At 34.6% G+C, this 17,758-nt stretch overlaps 1 protein-coding gene and 1 long non-coding RNA gene across 2 annotated transcripts; both read right to left on the bottom strand.

The window, feature by feature from the left end:
- Window positions 1-648: 648 nt before the first annotated feature.
- On the bottom strand, window positions 649-1,635 carry LOC116196283. The gene is made up of 2 exons (XR_004154798.1): window positions 1,326-1,635; window positions 649-1,130 (listed from the first exon to the last, which is right to left on the bottom strand). It is a non-coding gene; the product is annotated as an uncharacterized LOC116196283 (long non-coding RNA).
- A 10,234-nt stretch (window positions 1,636-11,869) lies between these two features.
- Window positions 11,870-13,324, bottom strand: LOC116195690 (myb-related protein 308). Its single transcript, XM_031524994.1, has 2 exons — window positions 12,817-13,324; window positions 11,870-12,709 (listed from the first exon to the last, which is right to left on the bottom strand). The coding sequence occupies exons 1-2, from the start codon at window positions 13,077-13,079 to the stop codon at window positions 12,181-12,183; spliced, it is 792 nt and encodes a 263-aa protein (XP_031380854.1). The 5' UTR covers window positions 13,080-13,324; the 3' UTR covers window positions 11,870-12,180.
- Between the last annotated feature and the right edge of the window lie 4,434 nt (window positions 13,325-17,758).

Below are 17,758 nucleotides of genomic sequence, written 5' to 3'. Positions count from 1 at the left end.
TGGCAGTTAGGTGAGGTGGTGAATAATTTAAATGGACAATGATGTACATGCAAGTGTGAGCGATAGAAGCTATACATTAAAAGGCCCAAACCCCAATAATTGATTCAAATCTGAGAGGGAAAATTGGGGAATTATGAAAGTGACATGCGTTGTAGTTGACTATCCTTTCTCCCTTTTTATTTTTATTTTTTAAAATCTAGGAAGGACTTCATGTCATGTAGGATGCACAACCCATGCACAGCCACACAGCCCCAGCTAAATAATTAATTATATGGACTATAGTACACATATGTATTTGTCCAAAAATATTATCGGATTACCATGTCAAAAACCCTATAGCTATATGGATCACATAATATCAGTGTTATCAGAACCGGACCGGATATCGAACCGGCTGAGCTATGGGTTCATGGGTTTACGGGTTCAACCGGGGGTTCGATGGGTCGGACCGCTTGTTTAGTTATAAAATAAATAAATATTTATTATTTTAAGAAAATAACATAAAACACAAAAATAGTAATATAAATTAAGAAAAACAGGGGCCTCTGCTCTACTGGTCATAATAAAATTGATCCATGAATCACTTCTGTTCAACTGCAGTTCAGAGGAGTAAAGTAAAGATCGAAACTTTTCTACTCAACTGAGCAATAGCTCGAAAGACCAATGAAGGTTATATTGCAACAATCATCGAGGGAAACAAATACCAGTTCTAATAATTACTAATCCCAATTGAAATAGACTCCGTTGAAGATATGCAATTTGCAGTAGAAAGAAGCACCCCTGAAGCCGAGAATTTGAATCTAAACTATCGTAAACAAACATCAGCTCTCCTCTCCACGAAAAAAGGAACTAAGAGCTAAAGCCATATGGAAGCAGAGGAACAAGTAAAAATTCACTTTTGATAATTAGATAGAAGCTTACATGATCTGAAAGTTAGTCCAGAGGATGTTGTACTGGTGAAAAATCTTCAGCCGTGTCAAACCAGAGGCTGTATCTCTCTTCTCTACCAGCGCTTGTGCTCCCGTTCCCGTAAATGTTAGAATGGATTCTCCAATATTTCCCTCTTATGTTGCCAAAGAACTCAAATCGATTTCGTCATGGTTTTTCTCGTATGTATCCCCATTCGACATCTGCAGCCACCCAAGACATGTTTAACACCGGAATAGTGGGTCGATCGACACAATATTCCTCAAAATCACAGGCCCCAGTAACAAGTGATTAGGAACTAGTAAAGATCCCGAGACACAAACCCAGACCTTGTCGTCACCCATTTTGCCACAAAAAAAAAAGGATTAAGTTCAAGAAGGAGAAAAGGAAGCTTGAACCTCCTCTGCTCGATCAGCTCAACAAAGACGGACCAGACGGTGAGAGAGGCGAACTGGCGAAGAAAAGATTGAACTGATGAAGCCACCGATGACTAAACTTGGGCGTGTAGACCCATGTACCTCCGACCGACTCTCCCGCTCATAGACGAAGCCGGTGACCCTCTCGACGGAGCTCTCGAACCGCAACGAGGCCTGCTGCTCCGGCGCCGATGACGGCTACGTATCGAGACGTGTATGGTGGGGGAGGCTTGGTCAAGGTGTGGACTGCAGGGGCAGCCATTGCGAGGGACCATGAAGATCCGATTGAACTGAAGAGGGATGAAGACTAGGTTTTCACCTGATCTCCTTCAATTTCGCCCAATTTCCTTCAATTTCGCCCGATTTCCTCTAAAAAATGCTGAACCCATGAAACCGGCCGGTTCGATTGGGTTCGATGGGTTTACCCAAAAACCGGCCGATTTTTTGGGTTCACCGGTTTTTTTATGCATTTTGGGTTTTTTAGCTAACCGGACCGGTCATAGGTCCGGTTTCCGGTCCGACCGGTCGAACCGCCCGGTCCGGTCCGGTTTTGATAACACAGCATAATATATATGTACCATAATATTGCATCAGTACCATCTCACATCCCCTAGCTATATGGATTAATACAGGCGCATCGAAAAACATCGATCGCATCCCTTTTTCTCTCGCTTTCCATTACTTCTTACTTAATATAGACATATACTCACCAAACTTCTGTTTTTCCTTCTCATAGATAGGTCTTTTGCTTACTTTTTTGGTTAACCATCACTTAATGCCCTTTTCAATTATTCACAGGCAAACATAATATTCGGTTTTAGACTCGTTTTTAGACTCACATTCTCTTTATGGAAAGAAATATTTAATTAGGATCAGGTGTCTTGTGCATGCTGATCCATTATATTTAATTATATATGTTACAAAACCACTTAATAAGATAAAAATAAGTAGCATCTTTTTCTTTTAGTTCTACATTTTAGATTGGTATCACCATTTTCTTTTCGGTGGGATTAGTATCACAATTTTGACCGGAAATATTTGATATGGTCGCGAAACACATTGTGTAAAAATTTCTAAATATTTTACTAATGACAAAACTTAATTTTTCATGACTTGAAGCTATACGTACACGGAGGACTCTTTCTTTGGTAGTCACATGTTTCTTCCATGGAATATTGATCGAATCACGTAAAGTCTTATGTATGAAATCATTGTTTGAATTCCTCTTAATATCATTCCATTGGACCTTTTACGTATAATAAAATAATTCCTAACTGTCCCTTTTGCGCATATTTTTATGTGAAAATATGAAACAATAGTTGGCACCGTAGCCTGTGGGAATATGATCGAAAAATAAGATTTACCTTGGGTGCAAAATGTCAATATTTTAAGTTAAATATAAGGCACGCATGGAGAAAACGTCCTTTACCTTAATGTACTATAAGGGAGCTAAAATCAAATTAATCTCACACGTGAAGAGAAGATTTTTTTAATTAAATATAAAAGAATAATAATTTTATTTTTTCAAAATTGACTTTAGTGGTAATGATCTACCAAACCTTCATGCTTTTTCCTCTATACCATAAAGGGGCTACATCAATTAATGTTTCTCCACATGAAATCTTTTACTTCAGAAGTCAAGATCTCATAAATTCCAATTGATTTAAAAGAAGAATATTATGGCCACTCGATAGGAAATTTGTGAATAAAATATTGTTTATAGCATGAAGTACAAGCTGGACGTAGAAAAAGTGAAGGATCAAATTCATTATTGATTTCGAGGAAAATGTCAAACATATGCATGCATTGATGGTTTCCATCATGATAGAATACAAACACTCACGCACACATATATATCGAGACATTCTTAAACTTGCATATAAGAGGAAAGAGCAACGGAGCATGGAGTCGAAAACTTAGATTTTCAATAGAAATATAAATTTAATAACTAGTAAAAAAAGTATATATATATATATATATGAAAGTTTCTTATATATTGAGAAGCTCATAATTAACATTGGATTGATTATAACATAGGAAACTACGAGATTAACCACAGAAAACAAAGATTTTGCCACGTAAAAAAAAACAAATGAGATTTGTTAAGGATCCTAGATCAACATCTAAATAATAAAGTGAATCCGATGAGTTTACAAGAGAGATGGGTTCCGCATCCTATCAATTTGAATTTTTAGGATGCATACATGTTAAAACCATTGTAAGTCCATTGGATAATTAAGAAGATTAACTAAAATGAAAGGGCAGGAATATTACCATTTAATTTTCAAGTAAGGGAAATTTATTTTTTCTACCAAAAAAATATTAAAATTATTATAATAAAGAAAAATTATGGAAATTATTTGAATAATTAACAACTCATCTTTCATTTGTTGCGTTCTGATTAGTATTTTCTTACATTGCATGAAGAGGTAAGATCCCGACGAATTTCGCCGCACATAAAAGAAGTTGGTTCGAGGATAAGGAATTATAGAGAAGAAAGATGCACGAGAGGTTCCGGATGGAGCATGGTTTGGTGGGCCCACATCAGTATATATAATTATGAAAAAAAGGTAAAAATAAAGAAGGGTGAGGGCCCACTGAATAGTACGATTGGGCGAGGGAGGGGGCCCACAGAGCCGCAACCGGGCACATGGGGGGCCTACGTAGGACTGCTGCAGCTAGTGACCCCAACCAACTACCCCCGCCAAGCCCGAAAAGGAGATCAGCAGTTGGTCGCGTGTACGATGCTGACATTACACATTTAATTGTAGAAAATAATATTATATCATATTATGGTAAATTGCATTGGTGGTTCAAAAAGTTTTATAAAATGATATAATTTTGTTTTTTGCTATTTGATGGTACAAAATGTTTTAAAGTTGTTTCAGTATGGTACAAACCGTCATATCGCCATTGACGCCATTAAGTCGACGCTGATTGTGCAAAATCGATTTTTGTGGGATGTTACATGATGGTGCAAAATGTTTTGAAGTTGTAACTTAATAGTACAAAATGTTTTACGTAAGTTACATGATTGTACAAAATTTACAGTCTTGTAAATGACGGTTTGACGGCGTTAATGGCGAGATAACGGTTTGTACTATACTGAAATAACTTTGAAACACTTTGTACCATCAAGTAGCAAAAAAAAATTTGTACCATATTAAAACATTTATAAAACTTTTTGGACCACCAGTACAATTTATCTAATTATAAATGGAAAAAACAAAACCCGTAATTAAGTACGTCATTATATATTTCTACCAAAAAAAAAAAGAAAAGTACATCATTATATTATACTATATTATATTCGTAATTATACAAACTACTCTTAAGACATTAGGGCCGGTAATCAGAATCGCCTTTTTTTTAAGATATTACATTCGTAATTTGCAGGGCGTCGTAATGTTGCTGTTAGTAGTCGGTTATTGCGGAGTTCAGAGTGATCGTTTAATGTCTTCCATATGATATAAGATGGATGTGACACTTTCCGGATATAGATTTCACTTTATGTTACTGAGAATTTACGTACATGATATCACTTATATATCTCGGTAGTTTTTACTGCTTTAAGCAGCTTCTTTCGAATTTCTTATTTGAGGTCGGAAACGATTAATCGGATAGCGAAACTCTTGTTATCATCGTCAGTTAAATTGGTGTAGTGGCATTTGGATGAGAGTTGGTAGCTCGGATGCAAAAGACAGGTATACCTACCCTTCGGCATCGGTACCATCCTGTATGGGACATTACTATATTATATAGAAATGCCTATATATATATATATATTGTATATTTTTATACATGATATACACATGATATAAGCATGTAAATTATTCCAAAAAAAAAGTGTGTATATATATATATTTATATATATATATATGTATATCTATCCAACAATTCTTGAATTTAGCGGTTGAGTATTCAGCCGAGACTCACGTACAATATGTTATTCTTTTTGTACGAGACGTTATTCAAGTACAAAAATATTTCGTACAAAACATCAGTCGACCTATTCATACATGCAGTCGACTTGATTGTTTTGTACGAAACATTATTCTCCAAGTACGAAAATATTTTTTATAGGGTGCAATGATTAAATATTCAGTCACCGAATCCAAGAGGGGAAAAAAATACGTACCTCATTACTGCCTCCACGTACCTACTATGTATCCTGATTAAATTATCTAATTATCCTGTAATTATTCATGTTGGATCGAGATTTTTCACGTTTACCCAGTGGACTCTGAGATCAACTACTGTAAAGTTTTGCTTAACTAGTAAAAGTATTTAAAATCCTTTTGTATTATAGATGAACAAAAAAAATGGAAATACTGCCGAAAATTTTTTTTTAAAAAGGAAATAAATCCATCAAGATCGCCAGTCCTGCACGGAACATCTCGATATTTTTCTCTTAGTTAGTGATGTCAATTTAGGACTAATCAATCTATCTCAAGCTAATACCATAGTACATACTATTCAAGTTTGATGTTATTTTTTAGTTTGGTTGCCGCATCTTGCTGTGTCAGTCATTAGGCCACCTATTCGAACCAAATTATTATTAGCGGGGGCACGAAGGTCGTACTATACTAAAATTGCGGATACGCGGAATGATTTTGGATACTTTGTTCACATTTAACCAAAGTTCCGTGATCCATAAGTAGCCTATCAACTAGACGACCGGATGAATCGATTAATGCATTTATATATTGGGATTCACTTTTAATTAAGGGGTCATTTTATTTAAATTAGTTAAGGAGCGGATCCAAAAGGGATAAGGACCCACCTTATGGTTTGTGCATGCGATGTGTTGTTGATCTATTATAGATTCTTAAGTACTCACCAAAAAAGAAAATATTAAGTCAGGGCAATAATTACCCTATTTGTAGGCAGAGAAACAATAATTTTATGAGCTATGCTATTTCTGCCGACCAAATATGCCGAATTTTGTGCCGAATAAGAGACAGTGGCACATGTTGTAATTTAACGAAGTTCAAGGGCTATACATAACTATCCCTTGTTCGGCACGTTCGGCAGCATTAAATGTAGGCAGAAAAAGCATTTCTATAATTTTATATGACTGAACGATAACACCTTGCTTCACCCAAAAAAATATATATGCATTTCTATTTTATATAGTTACTATCACGGTTATCAGAATCGCGATTATAATTAGAACCGGTCGAAGGTCGTGGAATCATGAATCGTAAGATTCAATCTGTAATTAAAATATATATATATATATATATAACCAAATCACAGTTTATAACTCAAAGTCTGAATATATAAATAAAAAGCTAACAATATAACATAGAATGAACAAATATATCAAATGCCATCTAAATCTTCATCGCCAACACCAACATCATCAACGCACATAAGAGCAACAGCGGAGAGCTCGAAGCGGACAGCAATACACGGTAGTGCTCAAAGGACGGCGATTACAATCGGCAGTTTCAACCAAAGGAGTATGGACAATGATTACAATTGACCATTTGAGTGATGAGGCAATTTCAACGGGAGAAGGCAAGATTTGAGCAATGGGAGAAGGTAGGGCTGGAGTTTTTTCTTTCTTGGAGACTTCAACGGAGTCTACATGTTAAGAGTCGATTCTCCATTCATTCGTCGATTAGTAGAAGAGGAAAAACAATTCAATCGCTGCTCTAATATAGGATCAGTAGAATCTCACCGATTCTACGATTCTATCACGATTTTAAGATTTTGAATCCCGAGATGAAATTGTTATCGCTAATTCCCCTATGAATCATAGAATCGTGCGAATCTATGATTTGATTGGGGAGTCTAACAACCATGGTTACTATTATATTCATAATGTTAGGTTTTCAGATTAATTTACATATGTGAAAAAATATATATATATATTTTTCTCTTCTTATCCTTTACTACGCTTACGATTCTCCTTAATAAAAATTTAGGCATATTTAAACCAAGAGACTAATGTAAAATTATCGTACAAAATGCAATCGATTGTATAGCAACTTCACTCCACTTTTTCCATATAAAATATCGAAAATTTTTCGATCCCAAATTGAACCATCAAGAAGGGCCCGAGACTGTTGGGAGTGAAAATGGTCCTCCTTGCAAAACGAGAGCATCTTTGACGGTCAAGTTCCGAGACCGTAGCGATTTCCACAAAACATGCACTAACTTTTTTCTTAAACAAATAATTTTTTGAGGGATAAAGAGACGGGGGAAAGCCAAAAAAGGTGGAAAAGATGAAAATATCTCCAATGGAAGCTTCTAATGCTGTATCTACCTAACACCTTTGAAAAAGATTATGATGAAGAAAAAGAAAAGAGCGGAAACTTGAAAAGTGACTCCCTTTTTGCTTTTCTTATATGAAATGTGCGGGGAAGGGAGCCATCATTACATTTTTTTGGTCATTGCATCAAAAGTATCCACCCACCCATGTGTCCTCATTCTCTCGTGGTCACCATTATCTTATATTTGCTTTCAACATACAATTAGGGTTTTCCTAATTATTTCTTGAACAAAAAAGAACTCACTCTCACATCTGATCTTAAGTTATTTTATCGTGCAGGGAAATTGCATGTTATTCGCTTCATTTGAACATCTTTATAACTTGACTTATTATTTATAGATAAGACGCATTATTTATTATGTTGTAAGATAAGCCTATGAGCATCACACATGATAAATGAAAATGAAAACTATGGAGGTGAGGAAAGCCTGACCGATGAGTATCAAACATATGACTTCCTAATTTCATTTTGAGAATAGATGTTAGTACTGCATTGAATCTTTTTGCTGAAAATTAAAAAAAAAAACTATTACGGTATGACAATTTTAATTTGATTAATTATCAGTATTTAAATTGAAATTCTCTTTTTTGTTTTTCAGGATTAAGGAATTTAAATGTGCTTTTTTTTTATCAGTGAAGTGATCAATCTAAATTTGCAAGTTGTGTTTCTTTTTTAAAAAAATTTCTAATAAATTTCTTTGTCTCGTGGATCAGGGGCAATTATTAAGAGTTAGTTTTTAATGTAAAGTTGGTAGAGAGCATTAATGTGTGAAATTTTTTTTTTTTTGGTTCGTAAAGCATCAAACGATCATCATCACATCATGGGCATCCTACTGATGTAGGAAAAAGAGGAGAGCAACCCCCAATATATATTTATGAAAAATAGTAATAAGAAGTCAACTTGGTCAGAAATCCACCCAACTTGGATGAATTGATGGGTAGTTCGCCATTTTGGGTAGGGAACCTTACTTCTCTTGACCTCTAGACGTCCATTAAAAGTCCTCAACATGTATATATATCGCCGAGCTCGTAACATTTTGACTTCTGTTCTTCAGAAAATTACATTCGATATTGCAAATTAAATGATTCTTCTATATGGAGGGACGATACTTTCATATATATATATATATATATATATATATATATATATGTGCGCGCGCGTCTGTGTAAAAGCCAATAGAGATGCAGGAAGATCCTAAAACTTATTGTATGGTTTAGGAAATTGGCCGTAATGAGCCATATGCCATCATAATTCTATCTTTGTCAAGATCTTCGATACGAAAATCGACTTTCCCATATTTTGCAAGATTTTTTTGTGAATTTTTTTGCATGCAAATTGCTAAGAATTTAATTTGTACATAGTTTGTATGTTGTGTTCTTATAATATTTAATTAGTTAATATTTTAGTTATATATATTAATATATTTTTTAATTAAAAGGTACAATCTCTTACCTGATAACTAAAATGTTTCATTAGAATTTTTATTTTTGTTATACTAAACTCATGACGTTTACTGTAATAGAAAAAAATCTCTATTATCTTTTTTTTTATGAATAATATATATTTTAATATATCATATTATATTATCTTATTGCATGATTATCACTTCAATTTCGACTTTATCTAATTATTACAAGGTAAACAACATCAAGTCCGTCTAAACATGAGGGTATTTATAATGTGGAAAATAGAAGTTTTTACTATATATAGAGAAGATCCTAGAAAATCCACCGAAAAAGAAAAATCCTAGAAAAATTATTTCAGGCAAAAGTATAGTATATTAAATTTTGACTGAATCAAAGAGAGCAATTTTTCAACTTAAAAAAAATGAAAATGATTGTAAAACTTATGCAATTACACAAAGACCTTGCCATATATTGTATTGGCATGTCAACAATTTACTAATAATCTTTTCTATTCTGATGTTGCACACATACATAACCGGCATAATTGACTTCTGTGAATCATATGTTAATAATTATAATAACTAAATATAATAATGTTTTTGGGGAAAAAAATTATAGCATATTAAAGAATCCTCCATATATAACATCTTACTCATACATATAGTAAAAACAAAAGATTTGTGAGCGAGATCAACAAAATGATTCACAGGTATATATATATATATTGACTCTAGGAAAATAGGGTGTAAAATGGACAATCGAGTGCATAGCGCGGCAAACTACGCTACTATATAACAAACAACGTTATACTAGTAGAAGCCATTTTGCATTCACATTCTTTCCCGTGGAAAATTAAAAGTATAGTTTCTGACATTTTAGCGTCTCTTAACATTTTCTCGGATTGGATTTGCTCTTGGATTTCTAGGACTGAGAATATCCTTATTCATGATCTAAGCCATTTCGGCGTAAGGTCAAATTTTCAATCGCTTTGTACTTTTGAAGGGTATTCGAATCTCAATACTCTTGTAATCGGTTCTAACCTTTAATTTCAATATATACTTTATTCAGAAAAAAAAAAAACGTTATTTGCAATGAGTGGGTCCAGATATAATCTGACGAGAGCAAGCAGTTGAATGTGTGTGAAATTTGACATGGAACAAAATGAGATAAATTCCTTCTGACGTAAGATTAATAAAACTCCAAATTTAATTTAGTACCGACCCGTGAAATTTCCAATTCGATATACATGGCACTTTTTCCACGTTCTCCTGTGCCCATCTCACGTCGACGGCAAAAATTAATTAAAAGCCAAGTCAGCTATTTCTATATACATCCAACTACATCGGGTTGGTTGGTTGGATCAGATCAGAGAGGAGGAACAATTAATGTGTTAGGGGTTTGGTAGAATTATGGTACTACTACGACAGTTGTTAGTTCCTTCACGCATTTCATCTATTAAAGGAGGACATCGATCTTTCGGGTAAAATTCGACGTTACAGATCATGTACCGATGCACCGTACACAGGCAACTCGTTATTACAAGATGAGGACAAAATGATACTATATATGAAATGGCGCTTTCGGGGTTTAAATTTACATGAGTAGTCCATGTACGTATTTAATGTTTGACGTGCGTAAAGTACCAAAAAACATTATTGTATGCTATGAGTAGAGATTGAGATTGATTACCGAACCTATTCCCCACCTGTTTCCCCCTCTTTTCTCCTCCTTTCACAGCTTATCCAATCCAAGTCCATAATTCCCTCCCCCCCAACCAAACCAAAATTTTGAACGATATACATACATAAAACAAATATGTTTATATGTATTATACTATTTTTTGTTAATTTGGTATAAATATTATATTCACTTTCAAAAAAAAAAGGGACAAGATCCGTAAGAGGATGTCACATGGAAGATATACTGGAAATCATACAGATGAAGGATTGGAAAAGATGTGGGATTTTCTCCCACCACACAAAGTCAAAAAACCAACATAAAAGCACTGTAAACTCACTAACAACATATATATAATAGGCTTCAAACTTGGAACATTCAGATGAAATTCTATATATGGTAACAACCTGGCATGATATAACATTTATATAGGTTGATGTTGGTCGAGGTCCGGTTCTAAAGGACTACCCCCTTACCACATGAAACATCTTGTCGAGTTTAATTACTCATGGCTTTTTATCCCCTTCTGTATATAATACGTACTTCTATTTTTCATAAGTAGTCTATATGGTTATATGTTTGAGTTAGACCTCTAAATTTTCTTGCTTCAGTATATCTTTTTAAAATGGAGACGAATTAACTTTAATTTTAGGATGTCTTTCAATGAGATCACGAAAGAAATGAAAGAGGAAATGAAAGGGCTGAGATTGATCTCCATTCAAGCAGCGGCTTGACTCAGCCCTCGATTTCATGATATTTCTTCGTAAGCTTCCAAATTCGAAATTGACAGGGGAAGAAAGCAAAAGTACAAAAGGAAAGGGCAAAAGATCTCCTCTCTCTCTCTCTCTCTCTCTCTCTCTCTCTCTCAATCACACATGACACACTTACACATACAACCCATACGAAGACCAAATTAAAGAACCCAACTTTTCTTTTAATGGGCAGCAACAACCGCACCATAAAATCTACCTAAAAAAATAAAACAACCGCATTATAAATGAAGATGATGCTTTTGAAGATTTGGTGCCGTTTCAAGTTTGAACATTCAGAAAACATCTCTGAAGAGGTATGAAATGAAATAAAATATATAAAAAAAATGGATGATTGGTGATCTACTGGAATTAGAAACACTTTGTGGTCAGATCAAACCGATACCCTTGTAAGATTAGCTAGTCTAAGTCAATAGACTAAAGAACCAATGACTTCACTGAAAACGAAAAAATGGTGATCCATGATGAACAAGAGGGAAAATCAAATATCAACACAACACTGGTAGTTAATAATAAATCAATCTGTATATCAGTATTCTACACTATATGCATTGGCTAGCAATCATACAAAAATAGAAGGAAAATTAAAGTAAGGGAAGCAAATACCAGAGAGGAGAGGGTAGAGATTGTAGAACTAATATACCAACCTCTTTTGTCAATAGTCCTCTCCTTTTTCACTAATAGAAATCGAAATTTCGAAGAGTCATTTCATCTCCAAACTTCTGTAATCCAATACGCCGGTTTTCAACCCTAGAAAGTCATAACTGCTAGAAGCGCCGCTGCCTCTGCCCCCGCTAATGTTGCAACTGCACTCCTTGCTGTTTTGCAACCCTAGGCTGCACACGAAGCAAAGGTGGTTTCTCCCGCCGGATTTCATCGGCTGATCGGCCTGAGGGTATTGGGTTTGATGGGGAGGGCTTATTCTGAGCTCGAGGTTCAAGTCCGGGCACTGCTCCTGATGAGCCGGGTTCTTCTCCTCTAACTTGATCTTGAACCCTTCGGCATTATCGGCCTTCTTCTCTTGATGCTGTACTCTAGACACCATTGCTGCGGCGGAGGAAAATGAGATGTTCGTCACGGGTTCCCCTGTCGACGCCGGTAGCTCGTTGATTGGCCGGTGGGTGGAAGGGTCGATGCCTCGGTTCAAGAGTTTCCTCCTTATGTGCGTGTTCCAGTAGTTCTTTATTTCATTATCGGTCCTGCCCGGTAATCGACCAGCAATCAAGGACCACCTATTTTACCCCCAAAAAAAAAACCATCAAAAAATGTACAAAATACAGATATTATATAATTTGTGATAATATGAAGGCCAAATTGCTTATAATAAATAAATACTAACTTGTTGCCGAGGAGGCTGTGAAGCTTGATGATGAGCTCGTCTTCCTCTTCGGTGAAGTTCCCGCGCTTGAGATCGGGACGCAGGTAGTTGATCCATCGGAGGCGGCAACTCTTGCCGCACCGCAGGAGGCCGGCGGCCTTCGGGAGGGACCGCCAGCAGCCTTCCCCATGGGCCCTTATGTAGGCGATGAGCCGGTCGTCTTCCTCCTTCGTCCAGGCGCCTTTGTTCATGTGAGCTTTCTCACAGCAAGGAGACCTCCCCATTAATTATTCGAGCTATAGGGGAAGATAATATCAGTTATAATAAGATCTTAGTATCGGAAGGATGTAATTAACTATGCACACACACACACATATATATGTATGTATATATGTAATGGGTTTTGGTTGTTTGGTCTGTGTGTGTAGGTGGTCGCAGATGCAGAGAGGCCGGGGAGAAATGGTTGGAAACTGATGAGAGGGTTTTTGCTGTTGTGATTGCTCAAAATTAGGCCGCCCTTTTGAGGGGGCTCGTCCTGTGCTTTTATAGCCTTTTGACTCTTTTGAGAGGGGAAAAAACCTTTTCACTACAAAGATTGATCCAGGAAAATTCCAATTAGTCACATGATTAACAAGCTAAACTAATCGGATTAGGCTAGCTGATCGGTGTATTTACAGCGATTATTAAATAAAGTTCTTTTGTTCGTACTGCAATTGTGCAGTTTACTGGGGTGACAGTCGTTCTGTTCGATTGCACGAATTCTATGATATGAAAAGATAAACCTTAATAGTAGTTTACTGGGAGTAACAATCGTTTTGATCGTTAAAGGTTGACCCTACACTACATATTAGAGACACTAAAATTTTAGTTTACCGGGAGTAACGGTCGTTTTGATCATTAAAGCTTGACCTTACACTACAAGAAAAAACTTATATTAGAGATAGTGAAATTTGTTTCTAAAATCTCATCATTTGTCTCCAAAAGTTGAAGAGGCAAATGAGTAAATTGTCTCATTTACCTATGTTGTTTAGGTCTATAGGGGCAAATTAGTAATAATTAATAAAACTCACTAATAAAAACGAAAACTACATTAGTTACCATTGATTCTAATATTCCTAATATCTCTTATATTATGTTTTGAATCTGACTCGAACATCTGACCTCTAGGCAAAACAATTTTAGCTTACACCCTTACCATTTCACCACTAATGCATGTTTGATTTAAATTCATTTTATATCTCATAATAATAAAATATAAGACCTCTATAAATATGTGAAATTTATACTTATGTAAAATTTAAAAAATAATTAATATGTAAATATGATAGTAAATCAAATATTGTGCATATATTTCAATAATTTTTTTTCCTTTGAATGGTAAATTTGACGATTGCATCTATATTATACAAAAACACATTAGATGAGGTAAAATACACAAAAATATTAGCAACTATTTTTTAAATTAATATTTGCATAATGTAATCTACACTTAAAAATAATAAAAGACATCTTTTATTGTAGAGAGTTAATATTTTTTAATCAATATCTAATAAATTTTCTATGTTAAAGTAAAAATAGTCCAACAAATTTCAACCATTAATCTAATTATTTCATAGATAAATTTTGTTAAGTTGGAGGCAAATGTTTATTAGATTTAGAGGAAATTGTAATTTACCTCTGAAAGAATATATTAGGGGCAAACACAATTGGATTTAGAAGTAATTAAATCTATTGCTTTCTATAAGCGGATTTAGTGACAAATTTTATATATGTCTCTACTTAAATGTTTCCAAAAGTTATGTTTTAAAGGCAAAAGAATTATTTGCTTCTAGAAATTGTGATATAAATTTATTATTTATTAAAGTATAGATATTTTGTGCTATGGAGACAAATAAAATCCATATAAGAGGCATATATTATATTTATCTCAATATAAGAGTTTTAGAGATAAATTTTGTATTTGCCTCTTAGAGATAAATATTTGGTGTCTTGATCCATATTTCAAAGTTATTCCAGAGACATGATCGTAGTTGCACGTATATGAAAAGTTCCGCTCTATCGATCGTTTACTATATTCATATGTATATAACTCTTCACCGTTACAACTCGAGTTACTATGAATTTTTCTCAGCCCCAAATAGCCAGGCGCATCAAATCATCAACTTACATGCATGCTAGTGTCACGGGTTGGTATTTTCGTCCCTCTTCAAGTGTGATAATAGGGAAATATTTTGCTATCTGTGTATGACTGCTTTCAATGTAAGTGGGCTAATATGTGCTGTAATAGCAGTTACATACTGCAGGTGTTCTTGTTCGAATCTCATTATATCTGGATTAATTTATCAACCTTGGAGATTGGCCCAGGGAGCCTCGAAATTCAGATCCGGTCTGTTCGGTTTTTAAATTTTTTTTAATTCTACTTTACTTAACTCTACTTATCTTTAATTCATACAATTATTACTTTTTTCCCTTTTTCTTTAATTTATTTAACCATTCAATTCAGTTTTTAATATTAAATTCTTTAAACTATTCATTACTTTTTTCACAATTCAACAATATAATTATTACTTTGTCTCAATTATTCATTACTTTTTCACACTTTATCTCATAATTCAACAACACAATTATTACAAAATAATTAAAACAAAAATTTAACTATATCCAACTCTAAAACCAAGTACAATGCGCTGCTAAGTTTGTGCCTGTAACACTCGAATCTCACATTTTCAGCTATGCCATTAGGACAAAGTTTTTTATTAATTATTTATCAACCGAAGTACCGTATGTACGTAATATAAACGAGGAGCGTCGAAATTATCTGATAATAAATTAACCGATAACTATGAGATCAATATATGATTGAGAGGGAAGGGGAGAGAGGGGAGAGGAGCTAATTGCTTCTAGATGCGGGTTGGTGAGGACAGGTTAGAGGGGATGGTGGGCTGTGAATGGATGATACAAATTGGCATCATCATCACCATCATCAATAAGAAAACATTTAATAAAATACATGAGATTGGAAAAGGACATTAAGTTTAACTATTTAGTTGTGACCTCAAGGTAGGTGGAAAGTTAAAGTTGATAAATTAAACTAAAAGTGTGTGTTGATTTATATCCCAAGAAAAGATGTGTGTGTGTTGATATGATCTGCTGCCCCCACCCTCTCTCTTTTCTTTATTATCTTTTCGCTGTAAATCGCTTGATATTTAGAAGTTTAATGAGTCTCGATTAATTCATATTTAAATAAAATTGATCCATTAAAGAATAAATATATCCTAATCGTAAATATATCCATTCATTAGATTTGATCTCATTACGTAAAAGGAAGATTGTCAAACTACCTAAATTAAAATTGCATTGATTCTACCTATAAAAAAAAATTGCATTGATTCTCTCAGTTGCTCTGTACCGAACTGATTAATTTTCATTTAATTATTTCAGTTAGCTCTCAAATCTTTCCCTAACTCACTGGACAACATATGTACTAGATTATGATGAATGCACGCACATATATAAATATATAATATATAATACATTGGGTTCTTGTTTTATATTGTAAAATGTTTGTTGGAACCGATTAACACCCGTCATATAAGCTTTTCAGTTTTCTTTCTTGCATCCAATTTAACTGGCGTCCTCTAAGAAACATTCATAAACCTTTTTTCTAGGTGAATATATAACACCCTCTATGTGTGTCTATGGATTGCTATATATTTTCATTTAGCCGGGTCCAGTCTTTTTTCTACGGGAGACAAGTACTAACGTAGAGGACGAGAATAGACAGTTTGGTAAAACATGATGCACAAAATGGGCACGAAAATTATGGAAGAAATACTATAAACACGTTGAGTCGAAAGGTTAAAAAAAAAGGGAGGATGGACCTTACCCAAAAAAAAAAAAAGGAGGATGAGGAAGAAAGAAAAGCTTATTATGCAATTAACCGTCCATGCTTGGAAGAACATTTCTTATTTGTACCAATTAACTTGTGCGGAGTACCTAATGGCCAAATTGTGCTAGTTTTAGCAATACAGCATGCACTTATATGATTCTTCTACTCCACACCCACCCAACCAGAAAAGGGGAAGAGATGTGATTCCTCATTTAGACACCCAAAGGACCTAAAATTGTCGTAAAAAATAAGTTGGCTCAAGTGAATAAATATATGTAGACATATATATGTATACATCTATATATATATATATATAAGATGGATGAAAGATCAAAATTGATAAATAATTGTGCTGGGTGCTGACCCATTTCAGAGTCAGATTCCATATGGACTTGAAGGACAGGTAAAATTGCTGACCTGGGCAAAGTGAAAGATGGTTTTTGGTGTTGTTCGAGGTGGGATAGGATTGTGTGCTAACAAGCTACCAAAGAGTGTTAAATTTTTTGGTAGTACGTGGGAGTAGGTTCGAAGCGGGCACTGGGAGAACAAACTGAGAAGAAAAAAAACATTCGTACATAACAAATATATATCGCGAGTATACAGAAACGTTGTGATGCATATTTGCACATCCATGTTGTGTGAAGAATGAACTCTTTATCGAGCAGTACTTTTCAAGTGGTCCAGACTTACGATCCCATCTATCGCGAACTCCCTGGGAAGAAGCATTATACGAGTTATGCTTTTATGTTGTAGATGGGAGAAAAGGGGAGAGCTTCTAGAAGGATTTGAGGTTAGAGGGAATAAAGAGAGAAGAGGTGATGAGTGTGGTGGTGGCTTTGTGGTTGTGTGTGGGCTTTGGTTCACCTTCCACTTATTTTTCCCCTTCCCAAAAAAAAGAAGAAGAGAAAATATATAAATTATGAAATAAAACATTTTTTAAGTGAAAAAAAAACATTTTTTATGTGCCCAAAAAAAAAAGCATAAAAGGGCTCGTGGTGCAAGTATTGGGAATTGAGAATGTTTGATTCACTTTTGTTGTTTTCTCATGCCCAATTGGTATGTTTTTGCTGCCTG

The sequence above is a fragment of the Punica granatum genome, chromosome 2 (assembly GCF_007655135.1).
Source record: "Punica granatum isolate Tunisia-2019 chromosome 2, ASM765513v2, whole genome shotgun sequence".
Lineage (NCBI taxonomy): Eukaryota > Viridiplantae > Streptophyta > Magnoliopsida > Myrtales > Lythraceae > Punica > Punica granatum.
The sequence above is the reverse complement of the archived record's forward strand: the minus strand, read 5'-3'. Positions and strand labels throughout refer to the sequence as shown.

Coding starts and splice junctions, on each gene's coding strand:
- LOC116195690 (XM_031524994.1), bottom strand. CDS start 13,079: ATGGGGAGGTCTCCTTGCTGTGAGAAAGCTCACATGAACAAAGGCGCC. Junction 12,710..12,816: donor CACAGCCTCCTCGGCAACAA/GTTAGTATTTAT, acceptor GGGGTAAAATAG/GTGGTCCTTGATTGCTGGTC.